General features: G+C 38.4%; 1 protein-coding gene across 2 annotated transcripts in view; it reads left to right on the top strand.

Annotated features, from left to right (window-relative positions):
• The window catches only part of TENM1 (teneurin transmembrane protein 1), an 862,693-nt gene that overhangs the window by 666,277 nt on the left and 182,394 nt on the right, over positions 1-14,022 (top strand). For both annotated transcript variants that reach the window (XM_070462280.1, XM_070462279.1), the window contains 2 exons: positions 686-709; positions 2,541-2,687. In XM_070462280.1, the coding sequence (XP_070318381.1) occupies positions 686-709; positions 2,541-2,687 (171 nt within the window). The remainder of the gene's footprint in view (positions 1-685; positions 710-2,540; positions 2,688-14,022) is intronic.

The following is a 14,022-nucleotide window of genomic DNA, read 5'->3' as shown; positions in this document are numbered from 1 at the left end:
TCATACAGTGCAAAAGCAAGCGTGAGCCTCCAGATACCCAGTTCGTTGTTTGTGAGCTCTTTTACCCCACTAGACTATACTACAGCTTTCATTTCTAGGTGAAACCTTCCAAAGTAATGTATAATATATATAACATATAATTTTAATAAACTGTATTATTACTCTACTAAAGGTACAGTTAGTCTTATTGTATGACTGTGGAAAATATTTAAAAATCATTAAAAAGGTGGTGAGGGGTGAGATTCAGATGCAGCTTAAGTAATTACATTCCTGCACTAGAGTAAGTTTATTGCCTTCACATAGGAGGATTCAAATATTGTGATGATTACCAAAGTGGTTACTCCAGAACCCCCTTCTAAAGACATTAGTAATAAGAAGTTCAAGCTAGTGCTCTTTCATGAAAGTTACTACTGAAACATAAAAATGCAGTTCTTATACTTTTAACGAAATGTGACACTTTTTTAGGAAGCCTAATAGAGTTCCTTGCAGAAAAGCCATTAATATCTTTCCCAAAGAAAATATTACTCTCAAACTACACAGGCCAGTGTACCAACTTTTGAGCTGCAGGCATTTCAGTGTTCAGTTTTCTGTCCTCCTCCCAGGCAACAGATGGTAAACCATTAGTACTTGTTGTATAGCTTTGGTCTCCCAGAAATTCATTCCATCACTCTTTTCCCCCTTTTAGCTCACTACTTAGATGCTGTCCGAGGTAAGCTTGTTCTTTCTAGTTTTATAAGAGAAAATTATTTTAAACAGAGAATATGCATGTGGGAAAGAAATTGTCGGTGGGTTTTGGTGGTGGGGGGGTGTTATTGTTTTTAATTTTGGCAGTCTTAAGTGTGATATTGCCAGGTTCATGCTATAATAGACTTAAAAGTAATTTGCTTTCCCAATATCAATGTGTTTTTTTGGCCATAGATCATTAAGCAGTTTTAAGAATTATGTCTTTATGTTGAGTTGTGTGTGTGTGTGTGTTTATATTGACAGAGAAGTAATTATTAAATAAACTAGGTTTAGGTAGACAGCTGAACTTTTTATTTAACATAACAATATAGCTTTATGTCCATGTACAGTATCCTTACAAGGGCAGAATTTTTCCCCTGTTAGTACCTCATCATCCATCCCCCCAGGGATCTGCATTTGATGGAGACTACAAGAGTTTTTCTGTCAGATACCCTGGTGCCTTTCATTACCTCAGCCTCAGAAGGTTGAAAATGTCCCATTCAAATTATTGCTAGTTTCTCTTTTTCCTTTGTATGTGCTTGAGACTGGAACTAGATAAATTTCTTTCTTGATCTTATACATGTTCATCCTATACTATTTTGTGATGAACATATATATATATATAATCTTTTCATATTTTTTAACAGCCATCTGTCATTTTTTTTCTTCCTCTGTTGTTGATAGTTGCTAGAAAAACCATTTGTAAGAAATACTGGCTTGCTTCTACAGATTAAAAACAGCATTCCTTTGCTTTTTATACTTCTGGAATTTTCTTTCAAATACAGAAAATGAAAAGAGCATCCACTGGACTATCTAGATCTTGTAAAATCTAGATCTTGTCCTGCATTGCTACTGGAGAAATTTCCAGAAGTAATATGCCTTTGTTTCTGTCCCTGTTCATCTGCCCAGTGAGCACTTGGGACATGCACAGTTGTCCTTGGGACAGCCTATCTCTGAACCACTGGTACAGAGAGTAGGTCATCCCTGAGAAACTAAATGTCTAAACAGAGAGCATCATTAGTGTTTCCGGTTAGAGTTACCAATGGATAGAAGTCATTTAAGCATAACGATTTCCTCTTGACTGTATTTATTCAGTTATCCCTAGAATTCTGAAAGTCCAAATTTGGCATGCATGAATTCCACAAATATTTGTTGAGCACTGACAACAGGTATACTATTATGCTAGTTTCTGAGAGAAATACCGGATAAGTAAAAAAAAAATCAATCCTTAGCTCTCAGATCAATAATAATCTTGATGAGAAAAGCTGAAATGATGTAAAGCAAGTGCAGCATACTTCTAAGACACCATATGGGCAATTAATGGTATGACCTGAATTGTATACCAACATACCTAAGTCCTGAAGCAACATATCACTAGGGAAAAATCAGCGCAAAGTGGCAGTAGTTAGAAGTGTCTCTTCCTAGAGATGGCTGTCTTTTCCCACTTTTTTCACATGACTGGATTCTATATCATCCATCCAGTTTTGATTGAAATGAGGAGATACCTTTTTTGAAAAGAAACAAAATGCATTTCTTGTGCCCATCATAGTTTTTTATCCTATCTGAATCAGAGGTTGGGAATTGGGGTTAGCATTAATAATGTTTAATTAGCTCTCTAAGGAAAAGCACAGCAGAGTGAGGAATATAACAAGCTCTCTGGGAAGGTGGTATAAGCAAGCAAGCCCCTCTTCCATTGATTTAACACCTCATCTCAGCATCTCACCAGATGATTCGGTTTTCCCTATGGGCAGATAGGTCATCGTTGGCCAATCCCATGCTGGTGTCTCTGACTGTGTTGCTCACTGCTGTCTTTTCAGATGGGTGCCCGGGGCTCTGCTTTGGAAACGGGCGGTGTACCCTGGATCAAAATGGTTGGCACTGCGTGTGTCAAGTGGGTTGGAGTGGGACAGGCTGCAATGTTGTCATGGAAATGCTTTGTGGAGATAACTTGGACAATGATGGAGGTGAGTCACTTATTAAATGTTCACATAAGAAAGAAATATCCCAGCCTCTAACACAGTGATGATCAGTCTGGCCAAAAGGGGGAGTTAGGAATCCTTGGTTTAAACAATATAAGGTCATCCTATGTTTTAAATCTCAATTCATCGAATATTTACTGTAACCAGGCAATACTCCAAACTCTTTGTATGAATTGTATGTAATTTCATGTTCACAGTAACGTTATAAGGTATAGGTAATATTTTCCCTATTATTAAATGGAAAGACTGATGCTTGGAGTGAAAATGGTAAGTGACTGTTCCAAGATCACAAAGCTCAAAAGTGACAGAACCAAGGTTCCAATTCAAGGCTATATGACTTCAGTTTCTCTTTTCTTAATTGTTACAACCATGCTACCTCCCATACCTATGGCATTTATTATGCTATATAAAATGCATGTGCCAATGTCTAAACTGTCAGATGCTGGTGTAGCTTGTACTACACACACTATGAGGTACTTTTCTTTGTTCTTAGTTATTTAGGGCTCCCTCTTGTGTCTTTACCTTTTAGTAGCACTTTATATCTTTCAAAGGACATGGCATCAAGACAATTCACAGTAGAAATTTTATATTTAATTCAAGAGCTGCACATGTTTTAAAAAGCCATATGTGGCTCTGAGGTCTCAGGGTAACCACTTCTATTTTAGTCTAGCAAACAAAGTCATCTAATACATTGTACAACCAGCCTCAAAACAACCCAGATCACTTCTGAATGAGCCTAAAACCATAAATCCTCACTTTCCTCTTACTTTCTAATCAAGAAAACATGAAATGGACAGGAAAAAATTATTTCTAATTTCTGTATATTAACTTAAAATGAAGTAGGTTATTAAATTGAACTCCTCAAGGTTTCTACTTGTGCCTAGACAATTGCGTACCTTGTCATTTGATCACGTGGGGCTTAAAACAATAAGGTTGCGATCATCATTTAAGCACAAAATTGGACATAAAAGTGTCCTCTTTTATTGTTCTAGCTAACAGTTTGCCTTGGAAAGTTATAAGACCTTATGAATTTTAAGTAGAAGCAACTTTCTCATAAAGAGCACAGGGCTTTGAAGTCAGAATTTCTGGATTCAAATATGAGCTCTGCTATATACTTCTAGCTGTTGGGTTTGGGAATAGTTTCTTGCTATCTCTGTGCTTCAATTTCCTTATCTTCAAAATGGGGCTGATAATAACAACTGTCTAATAGGGTTGTTATAAGTATTAAACAAGATAATTCATGTGAACTACTTGAGAGATGATAAACTCTCACCAATCACCACTCTGTCAACACACATTTACACACACACACACACCAAGGATAACAGACCATTTTCTGAAGAGACTGCTCCTTCCTATCTAAATTAAAATTTTGGGGGGGAGGCCAGAGTGAGATTTTCAATTAAATGGTACACTGATCAACTATTAAGTTCCCTTTTATGGTTCACCTAGACCCATCTTCTTTTTCAAGACTCATCCTCTACACCCATCATTCTCAGTCCATCATTTAAGTTCCAACTCAAGGTGTATCTCCCATGATGTCTGACCTCCACCACCCTAGTCTACCATGGTGTTTATCATATGCACCATACAGTCCAACACTTAATTATATCTTGTCTATATTGTTTTCTTGTTACATATTAAGTGTGACCCAGAGTCTATTTTTTTATGTTTGTTTTTGGCCACGCCACACAGCATATGGGATCCTAGTTCCCCAACCAGGGATCAAACCCATACCCCCTGCATTGGAAATGCAGAGTCTTAACCACTGGACCACCAGGGAAGTCCCAGAATCCATAGTTTGGTGCCAAATATAATTACTAATAATATTATCTCACTTGTATTATGCTTACAATGTACAAGGCACTGTGCTGAGTCCTTTATGTGAATTATTTCACCTAATCTCCATGAGGTAGAAACTACTATTTACTCTACTGTACAAATTAGGAAACTGAGGCACCAAGAAGTTAAATAAAATGCTCAAGATCATATAGAAAGTAAATGATAGAGCCAGAGTATGAACCTAGGTGGTCTGCTTATATACAAAAATGATTGAAGGTATAGTAATAGAAATTTCTCAATTGATATATTGATTCAAATGATATGCTCAGAAAATACTTTAACAACCTATGCAAGTAAAATTTCTGACTCAGTGTTGAGCCACAATAAGTTTCCTTCCTTAATAATATACAGATTTATTTTTAAAAAATAATTGAATGTTTAATTATCAAGCATTTTTTGTGGCCTCAAGTTTACCTCAAGGGAGTCAAAAATGTTTAATGAATGGATCAATTAAATAGTAATGAAATAATAGATTATCAAATTTCAATATCTGTGGTATATATAGATACAAAAGCTATAGATGTTGCTGAATCTGTTTTGACCTATGAACATTTCTTTAAAAGTGTGCATCTATGTGAGAATCGAAAATGAAAGACCCAATGTGACTTTAGTATATTTTTATGATTGTCTCTTTAGGGCGTAGGAGGGGGAAGCTCCTTGGTAGGATTAAGATGATACTGATGACAAATATTCAGCTCTTCCTTGAGATGGAAAGATAGATTAAATAGCTGGCTTAAATAGCCTCTGAAAGTCCCATGACTAAAATTTTGGACAATAAATGTGTTTTTATACTGTTTAAGTAACACCCCTAAGAATACATTAAATGCCCTTCATTTGTTGGTCTCAGTTTTCCAACTATCCAGAATGGCAAGGTTCATTTCCAGCCATCCAGAATGATTGGATATGCCTTATGATTAATATTTGCATACTTGTTTTTACATGTAGATGTGTGAGTTTTAATTAAATCAGAAAGTACCAATTGAACCTTTTGGGGAGAAAAATATGGTCCTTATTTTTTTTAATATTAATTCTTAAGAAATCTTCCCTATCCAAAAAAAAATTACAATAACTTCCAAGCAGTTGCTTCAAGTAGCTGCTTTCTCATTACTCCATATCATTGCTGATACTTAAAGAATGGTAGGATTGTTTTTTTTGCATTGCAATCAGCTTTGAATACTCATTAGTATTACTGCTACTTCCTGCGGCTTTGACTTTGGTTACACTCTGATTCAGTGCATTGTGACTTAGTAACTAATTGGGCTGCATTGAATATGTGGGTGTCACAGGTCTCGGAGCTACCTTAGAACTCCTTGAACAGTGAAAACAGAATGAAGAACACTTGGATTTTTTTTCCATTAATTTTTATTAGTTGGAGGCTAATTACTTTACAATATTGTAGTGGTTTTTGTCATACATTGACATGAATCAAAGAAAAAAGAAAACTCTTTTGCATTGTACATATATGAACTAATTACCACAGAAATCACAAATCGATCGAATGTCTTAACCTCATGTATCCCTTTAGTCAACAAGCACACAGCATGTCCACCATCTTGTGCTTGAAAGAGGAGACTGAACCTTATGGTAACCACATTGTCATGTATCAATCATGTGTCTTGCCTTATTGTTGTTGTTCAGTCACCCAGTCATGTCCAACTCTTTGCAACCCCATGGACTACAGCATGCCAGGCCTCCCTGTCCCTCACCATCTCCCAGTTTGCCCAAGTTCATGTCCATTGCATCGGTGATGCCATCCAGCCATCTCATCCTCTGATGCCCTCTTCTCCTTCTGCCCTCAATCTTTCCCAGCATCAAGGACTTTTCCAATGAGTCAGCTGTTCGCATCAGGTGACCAAAATACTTCAGCTTCAGCATCAGTCCTTCCAATGAATATTCAGGGTTGATTTCCCTTAAGATTGACTGGTTTGATCTCCTTGCTGTCCAAGGGACTTTCAGGAGTCTTCTCCAGCACCACAGTTCAAAGGCATCAATTCTTTGGCATTCTGCCTTCTTTATGGTCCAGCTCTCACAACCGTATGTGACCACTTGACTGTACAGACCTTTGTCAACAGAGTAATGTCTCTGCTTTTCAACACACTGTCTAGGTTTGTCATAGCTTTCCTGCCAAAAAGCAATCATCTTCTATTTCATGGCTGCAGTCACCATCCACAGTGATTTTGGAGCCCAAGAAGAGGAAATCTGTCACTACTTCCACCTTTTCCCCTTCTATTTGCCATGAAGTAATGGGGCTGGATGCCATGATCTTAGTTTTTTTAATATTTAGTTTTAAGCTGGCTCTTTCACTCTCCTCCTTCACCCTCATCAAGAGGCTCTTTAGTTCCTCTTTGCTTTCTGCCATTAGAGTGGTATCATCTGCATATCTGAGGTTGTTGATGTTTCTCCCACCTATCTTGATTCCAGCTTGTAACTCATCCAGTCTGACATTTCTTATGATGTAGCCAGCATACAGGTTAAACAAACAGGGTGACCGCAGACAGCACTGTGGTACTCCGTTCTCAATCTTGAACCAATCAGGGTTCTAACTGTTGCTTCTTGACCAGCATACAGGTTTCTCAGGAGACAGGTAAGATGGTCTGGTATTCTCATCTCTTTAAGAGCTTTCCACAGTTTGTTATGATCTACACAAAGGCTTTAGCATAGTTGATGAAACAGAGGTAGATGTTTTTCTGGAATTCCCTTGCTTTCTCTATGATCCAGTGAATGTTGGCAATTTGATCTCTGGCTCCTCTGCCTTTTCTAAACCCAGCTTGGACATCTGGACGTTCTCAGGTTGCATAAGGCTGAAGCCTGGCATGCAAGATTTTAAGCATGCCTTACTAGCATGGTGCTTAGTCGCTCAGTCGTGTCCGACTCTTGGTGACCCCATGGACTGTAGCCAGCCAGGCTCCTCCGTCCATGGGATTTTCCAGGCAAGAGTACTGGAGTGGGTTGCCAGGCCCTCCTCTACTAGCATGGGAGATGAGTGCAATTGTTCGATGGTTTGACCATCCTTTAGTACTTACCCTTCTTGGGAATGGGCTTCCCTGGTGGCTCAGATGGTAAAGCGTCTGTCTGCAATGCTGGAGACCCGGGTTCAATCCCTGGGTCGGGAAGATCCCCTGGAGAAGGAAATGGCAACCCACTCCAGTATTCTTGCCTGGAAAATCCCATGGACAGAGGAGCCTGGTAGGCTACAGTTCATGGGGTTGCAAAGAGTCGGACACAACTGAGCAACTTCACTTTACTTTACTTCTTGGGAATTGGGATGAGGATTGACCTTTTCCAGTCCTGTGACCACTGCTGGGTCTTCCAGATTTGCTGACATATTGAATGTAACACCTTGATGGCATCATCCTTTATGGTTTTGAATACCTCTACCAGAATTCCATCTGAAAAACTATGTGTGCCTGAAGATCTATGTGTGCCGTAAGAACTATGGATGGAGGTCCATATATTGTACAGGAGGCAGTGAACAAAACTATCCCAAAGAAAAAGAAAAGTGAAAAGGCAGTACTTATCCAAGGAGGCTTTATAAATAGATGAGGAAAGAGGAGAAGCAAAAAACAAGGGAGAAGGGGAAAGGTACATTCAACTAAACACAGAGTTCCAAAAAATAGCAAGGAGAGGCAAGATGGCCTTCTTCAATGAACAGTGCTTAAAACTAGAGGAAAACAACAGAAGGGGAAAGACTAGAGATCTCTTCAGGAAAATTGGAGATATCAAGGGAACATTTTGCCCAAAGATGGGCACAATAAAGGACAGAAATGGTAGAGACCTAGTAGACACTGAAGAGATCAAGAAGAGATGGAAAGAATACACAGAAGAACTGTACAAAAAAGATCTTAATGAACCAGATAACTATGATGGTGTGGTCAGTCACCCAGAGCCAGACATTCTGGAGTGTGAAGTCAGGTGGGCCTTAGGAAGCACTGCTGTTAATAAAGCTAGTGTCCTTGTTTAGGATTTGGAAAATGTAATCACCGTATATTACAGGCTCATATGAATTGACATGAGAAAAGAAGTTTAGACATTGTATTAAATGAATCAGAATAGCTAAAACAAAGAATAGTGAGAACAAGCTAGAACTATCGTGTGTTAAAGAATAATTTTAAACTATGATAATTAAAACAAAGTGGTACTAATGTAAGAGTAGACAGACCAGTACAACCAAATAAAAGCTCAGGAACACACCCCAGTACAAGTATTTACTATATGATAAAACCAGCATCAGAAGTCAGTGGGGAAATGAAGCATTATGAAATTAGTGGGGCTGAGTGAAATATGCAAATGACACCACCCTTATGGCAGAAAGTGAAGAAGAACTAAAGAGCCTCTTGATGAAAGTGAAAGAGGAGAGTGAAAAAGTTGGCTTAAAGCTCAACATTCAGAAAACTAAGATCATGGCATCTGGTCCCATCACTTCATAGCAAATAGATGGGGAAACAGTGGCTGACTTTATTTTTGGGGGCTCCAAAATCACTGCAGATGATGACTGCAGCCATGAAATTAAAAGACACTTACTCCTTGGAAGGAAAGTTATGACCAACCTAGACAGCATATTAAAAAGCAGAGACATTATTTTGCCAACAAAGGTCTGTCTAGTCAAGGCTATGGTTTTTCCAGTAGTCATGTATGGATATGAGAGTTGGACTATAAAGAAAGCTGAGTGCCAAAGAATTGATGCTTTTGAACTGTGGTGTTGGAGAAGACTCTTGAGAGTCCCTTGGACTGCAAGGAGATCCAACCAGTCCATCCTAAAGGAGATCAGTCCTGGGTGTTCATTGGAAGGACTAATGTTGAAGCTGAAACTCCAATACTTTGGCCACCTGATGTGAAGAGCTGACTCATTTGAAAAGACCCTGATGCTGGGAAAGATTGAGGGCAGGAGGAGAAGGGAACGACAGAGGATGAGATGGTTGGATGGCATCACCGACTCAATGGACATGAGTTTGGGCAAGCTCTGGGAGTTGGTGATGGACAGGGAGGCCTGGCGTGTTGCAGTTCATGGGGTCGCAAAGAGTCGGACATGACTGAGCAACTGAACTGAACTGAGACAAGTATTAAGGAAAAAAACTTAGATTTTCAATTTATGCCATATTCCAAAAGAATAAAATATATAGAAATACTCAAGCTGATTAATGAGTTGAAAGTAAAAGAAAACTCAAACACAATTGGAAGAAAGTGTAGGTGATAGATCTCAAGATTGGAAAAGACATAAAAGCTAGGAAAGAAACCACAACAGGAAAAGAATGATAAGTTGGACTTTGTAAAATTTTCAAATTTCTTTATATTCTTTGGCTGAGCTTATAAATCATTCAACATCTATTTGGAGATCTCAAAACCTGCATTGTCTGATATGGTAGCCACTAGCCACATGTGACTATTTAAATATAATTGAAATGGCCTTAAAAATCTCATTTCTCAGCTGCACTAGCCACATCTCAATTGCTCAGTAGTCACATGAGGCTAGTGATTACTGTGTTAGGGCATATCTAGAGCATTCCTATCAATGGCAAAAGTTCTATTGGATAGTGCTGATCCAGATGTTTGATTCAAGCATTTACCTTTCAGCCCAACACTTCAAATTGGATACCCAATTTTCCATTCACTCATCACTGCCTTGTGCCAAGTATTGTGCTTGACACTAAGGAGAAAAAGACAAATGACTTTCTGCCTTCACGAGTTTATGGTTTACATATTAAACAAGGAACCACACAAATAAGTATATATTTACAATTGTAAAGAATGCCATAAAATTTTTAGAGTGCTATAAACATGTATAACAGAACCTAACCAGGTCTATGTGGCAAGGGAGGCCTGACATGAGTCAGGAGAAGAATGTTCCAGGCCAAGGAAATAGCATGTACAAATGCCCTGAGGTGAAACTATACTAGACTCTTCTAGAAAGTGAAAGATAAGTTATTGTGGCTGGAATACAGTGAGTCAGGGAGAGATTGGTAGGAGGTGAGAATATAAAGGTAGGACTGGCCAGATTATACAGAACATTGTAAATTTTTAAAGATTATCAGCTATCAAAGATTATTTTCTTCACTCAAGTTATAAAGGAAGGAAGGTGATTTTTTATACTGTGGAAAGATTGTCACAGAGGTTAAAAAGATGCATAATAAGAGTGTTTAATCAAAATAGCCTTTTTCCCTCTTATCTTTTAAGTATTTGTCACTTGTTTGTCAAAGTTTTTGTTATATAAACTCTTCCAGTGGGCTATATTCATATTCATTGGTAAAATCAATAAGTTAATTGCCTAAAAGAGAATGATCTTCCAGGAATCATTCTTCATAACAAGTCACCATTCATTAAGGACAATAGCTATTTGCAAGCCAGTTTAATGATGTAGTGTTTCTAGATCTAGAAATCAGCACCATGGGTGAATTATGAACACATAGAGGCTCATGGATCAATAAGCCTCATGTTTTGAATGTCACCAGCATGCTGCAGTGTTTAATAAATAGGAAAATGAAATAGAAGGAGCAGTGAATTGATAACATTTGCTCTGTTTAAGGGCCCCTCCATTTCCTTTTAAGCTTTGGCTGAGAAAAGAGGCTTGGCATCGGCAGCATATTCCTTATTTTTTCTTCTGACCATACCCCCTCATTTCCAAGGAACTCATTTATTAGAAGATCATCTTAGTTATGAGAACCTAAACTGCTAAGTAACTCCAGATACAAGTGGAAGTTGGAACATCTAAACTCTATAACTCAGTTAACCATTCTGTAAATGGATTTGTCACATCATCCATCAACTAAGGCTAATAATACTTGACATCTTCCTGCTTGTGGTGAGAATGAATGAGAATGTTTGAAGTAGGGTTTTCCTAGTGGCTCAGATGGTAAAGAGTTTGCCTGCAGTGCAGGAGACTTGGGTTCAATCCCTGAATTGGGAAGATCCCCTGGAGAAGAGAATGGTTACCCACTCCAGTATTCTTGCCTGGAGAATTCCATGGACAGAGGAGCCTGAAAGGCTGTAGTCCATGGGGTTGCAAAGAGTCGGACATGACTGAGCAACTAACACTTTCACCTTTTTTCACTTTTAATATAAAGTGGGTAATAAAGGTGTGGTGTCAATGAAGAATGCATCTGTAACTTACATATTTTGATGCATTAGTTGAACATTTATTAATTTCTAGGTACATTTATAAGTGTCCTATAAATAGGACTTTTAGGACATCCATTTATTCATCCAACAAATATTTATTGAATGCTTACTTGGACTCAGGCCCTGTTCTAGTCATTGAGGAAATAGCAATGAATAAAGAAGACTGAATCCTTGTTTCACGGATCTTATATTCTAGTTACGAGAGGCAGACAATTAACCCCCTAATTTTTTAAACAGTATGATAGAAGCTGGTAAGTGTTATGGAGAAATTTTTAAGCAGGTTAAAACAAGATAAGAATGTGCAACAGAGGTGGACTTTTAAATATTGTGGTCAGAGGACGCCTCACAGAGAAGGTGGTATTTGAGTGAAGAATTAAATGAAGTAAGGAGTGGGCCATATTGACATTGGAGAGAAGAAGTTTCCAGGCATAGAAATAGTGGTGACTATGGAAAACAGTGTGGAGATTTCTTAAAAAGCTGGAAATAGATCTGCCATATGACCCAGCAATCCCACTTCTGGGCATACACACCAAGGAAACCAGATCTGAAAGAGACACGTGTACCCCAATGTTCATCGCAGCACTGTTTATAATAGCCAGGACATGGAAGCAACCCAGATGCCCATCAGCAGACGAATGGATGAGGAAGCTGTGGTACATATACACCATGGAATATTACTCAGCCATTAAAAAGAATTCATTTGAATCAGTTCTAATGAGATGGATGAAACTGGAGCCCATTATACAGAGCGAAATAAGCCAGAAAGATAAAGACCATTACAGTATACTAACACATATATATGGACTTTAGAAAGATGATAACAATAACCCTATATGCAAAACAGAAAAAGAGACTCAGATGTATAGAACAGACTTGTGGACTCTGGGAGAAGGCGAGGGTGGGATGTTTCAAGAGAACAGCATTGAAACATGTATATTATCTAGGGTGAAACAGATCACCAGCTCAGGTTGGGTACATGAGACAAGTGCTCGGGCCTGGTGCACTGGGAAGACCCAGAGGGATCGGGTGGAGAGGGAGGTGGGAGGGGGGACTGGGATGGGGAATACATGTAAATCCATGGCTAATTCATTTCAATGTATGACAAAAACTACTGTAATGATGTAAAGTAATTAGCCTCCAACTAATAAAAAAAAAGAAAAAGAAATAGTGGTGAAAGGAGTTGTGGGATACAGTAATGGGAAGGAGGTAAGGTAAGAGAGGTAAGAGAGAGATGGTGGAGAACCAGACTGTGAGAAAGTAGGTCTTTGTCAGAACACTGGCTTTTATTCTGAGCAATGTGGAAGCCATTGATGGCAGGTGGGGAGGACGTGAACATTAGTGGAATATATACAATTTACTTTCCTGATGCAGAAAAAGTAAATGTATAGGTTATAGCAATAGCAATGATATAGGCGGTTACAATGCAAATGCCCTTGAACCTCTCCCACTTTCTTTTTACTAATGCAGCAAAATACTAAGGTAAAAGTCAGCCTGAGTAAATGAAAAAAGATGAATTATAGACTATTTCCAAAGGAAATACAATCATATTACCTTTCATGCTTATAAGAGCAACAATGAAGCTACCAGGATTGCCTAGTAGAGGGCTTGCTTTAGTAAATATTTATGAACGATTCGAAATTAATCCATTGTTTGTAGGTTCCTAAATGTCTGAGACGATTCTGTTCAATTGAATCATTGGAATTATCAGCCCTTCAATTTCCTTTTCATTGTTAATTTGCTTGGCAGATCCTCTATTCTACATACACTGAAAAGGTTAAGCTTCAGTCTAGCCCCTGTCCAGATGATAACAAATTCTGAACTTGTGAAATTCAATGAATAAAGATTTACTGTGGCATTAGTGTCCATTTAGAGCCACATAGATTCCTACCTATCTGACAACCTAACGAAGCAGAGTTCACAAAATGAACAAGTTCTAATGAACTGAATATGCTACAGAGAAGTTAATTGCCCTCTGGTCAGTGATAAGGCAGCTTGAAAAGAAGTGGGTCTGAACATTTTAAGCTGCCACTGCAAACCATTGACATCTACCCCTAGGACGCTGTCCCTGGACTCTTTGTTGTATGTACAGTCTAGAATTTGGTTAATGACAATAGCCAAGTAACATTTATTGAGAGTGCTAGCTACTAAACCCTAAGCACTGTGCTGATATGATCATGATAGCATGTGATGATCCTCACAACAGCTCCCTGCTCATCCCATCTAACAGATGAGGAAACTGAGAATCCAGGAGTTGCACTGATTTTTAAATGGCAAAGTCAAGGTTAGACCAAAGTTGTCTGATTCTTTCACCTTAACCTCTTCATGTGTTCTAAATACTACATTAAGGGACTTCCCTGGTGGTCCA

Source organism: Odocoileus virginianus, unplaced genomic scaffold (genome assembly GCF_023699985.2).
Source record: "Odocoileus virginianus isolate 20LAN1187 ecotype Illinois unplaced genomic scaffold, Ovbor_1.2 Unplaced_Scaffold_2, whole genome shotgun sequence".
NCBI lineage: Eukaryota > Metazoa > Chordata > Mammalia > Artiodactyla > Cervidae > Odocoileus > Odocoileus virginianus.
This window is presented reverse-complemented; position numbering and strand designations above follow the sequence as displayed.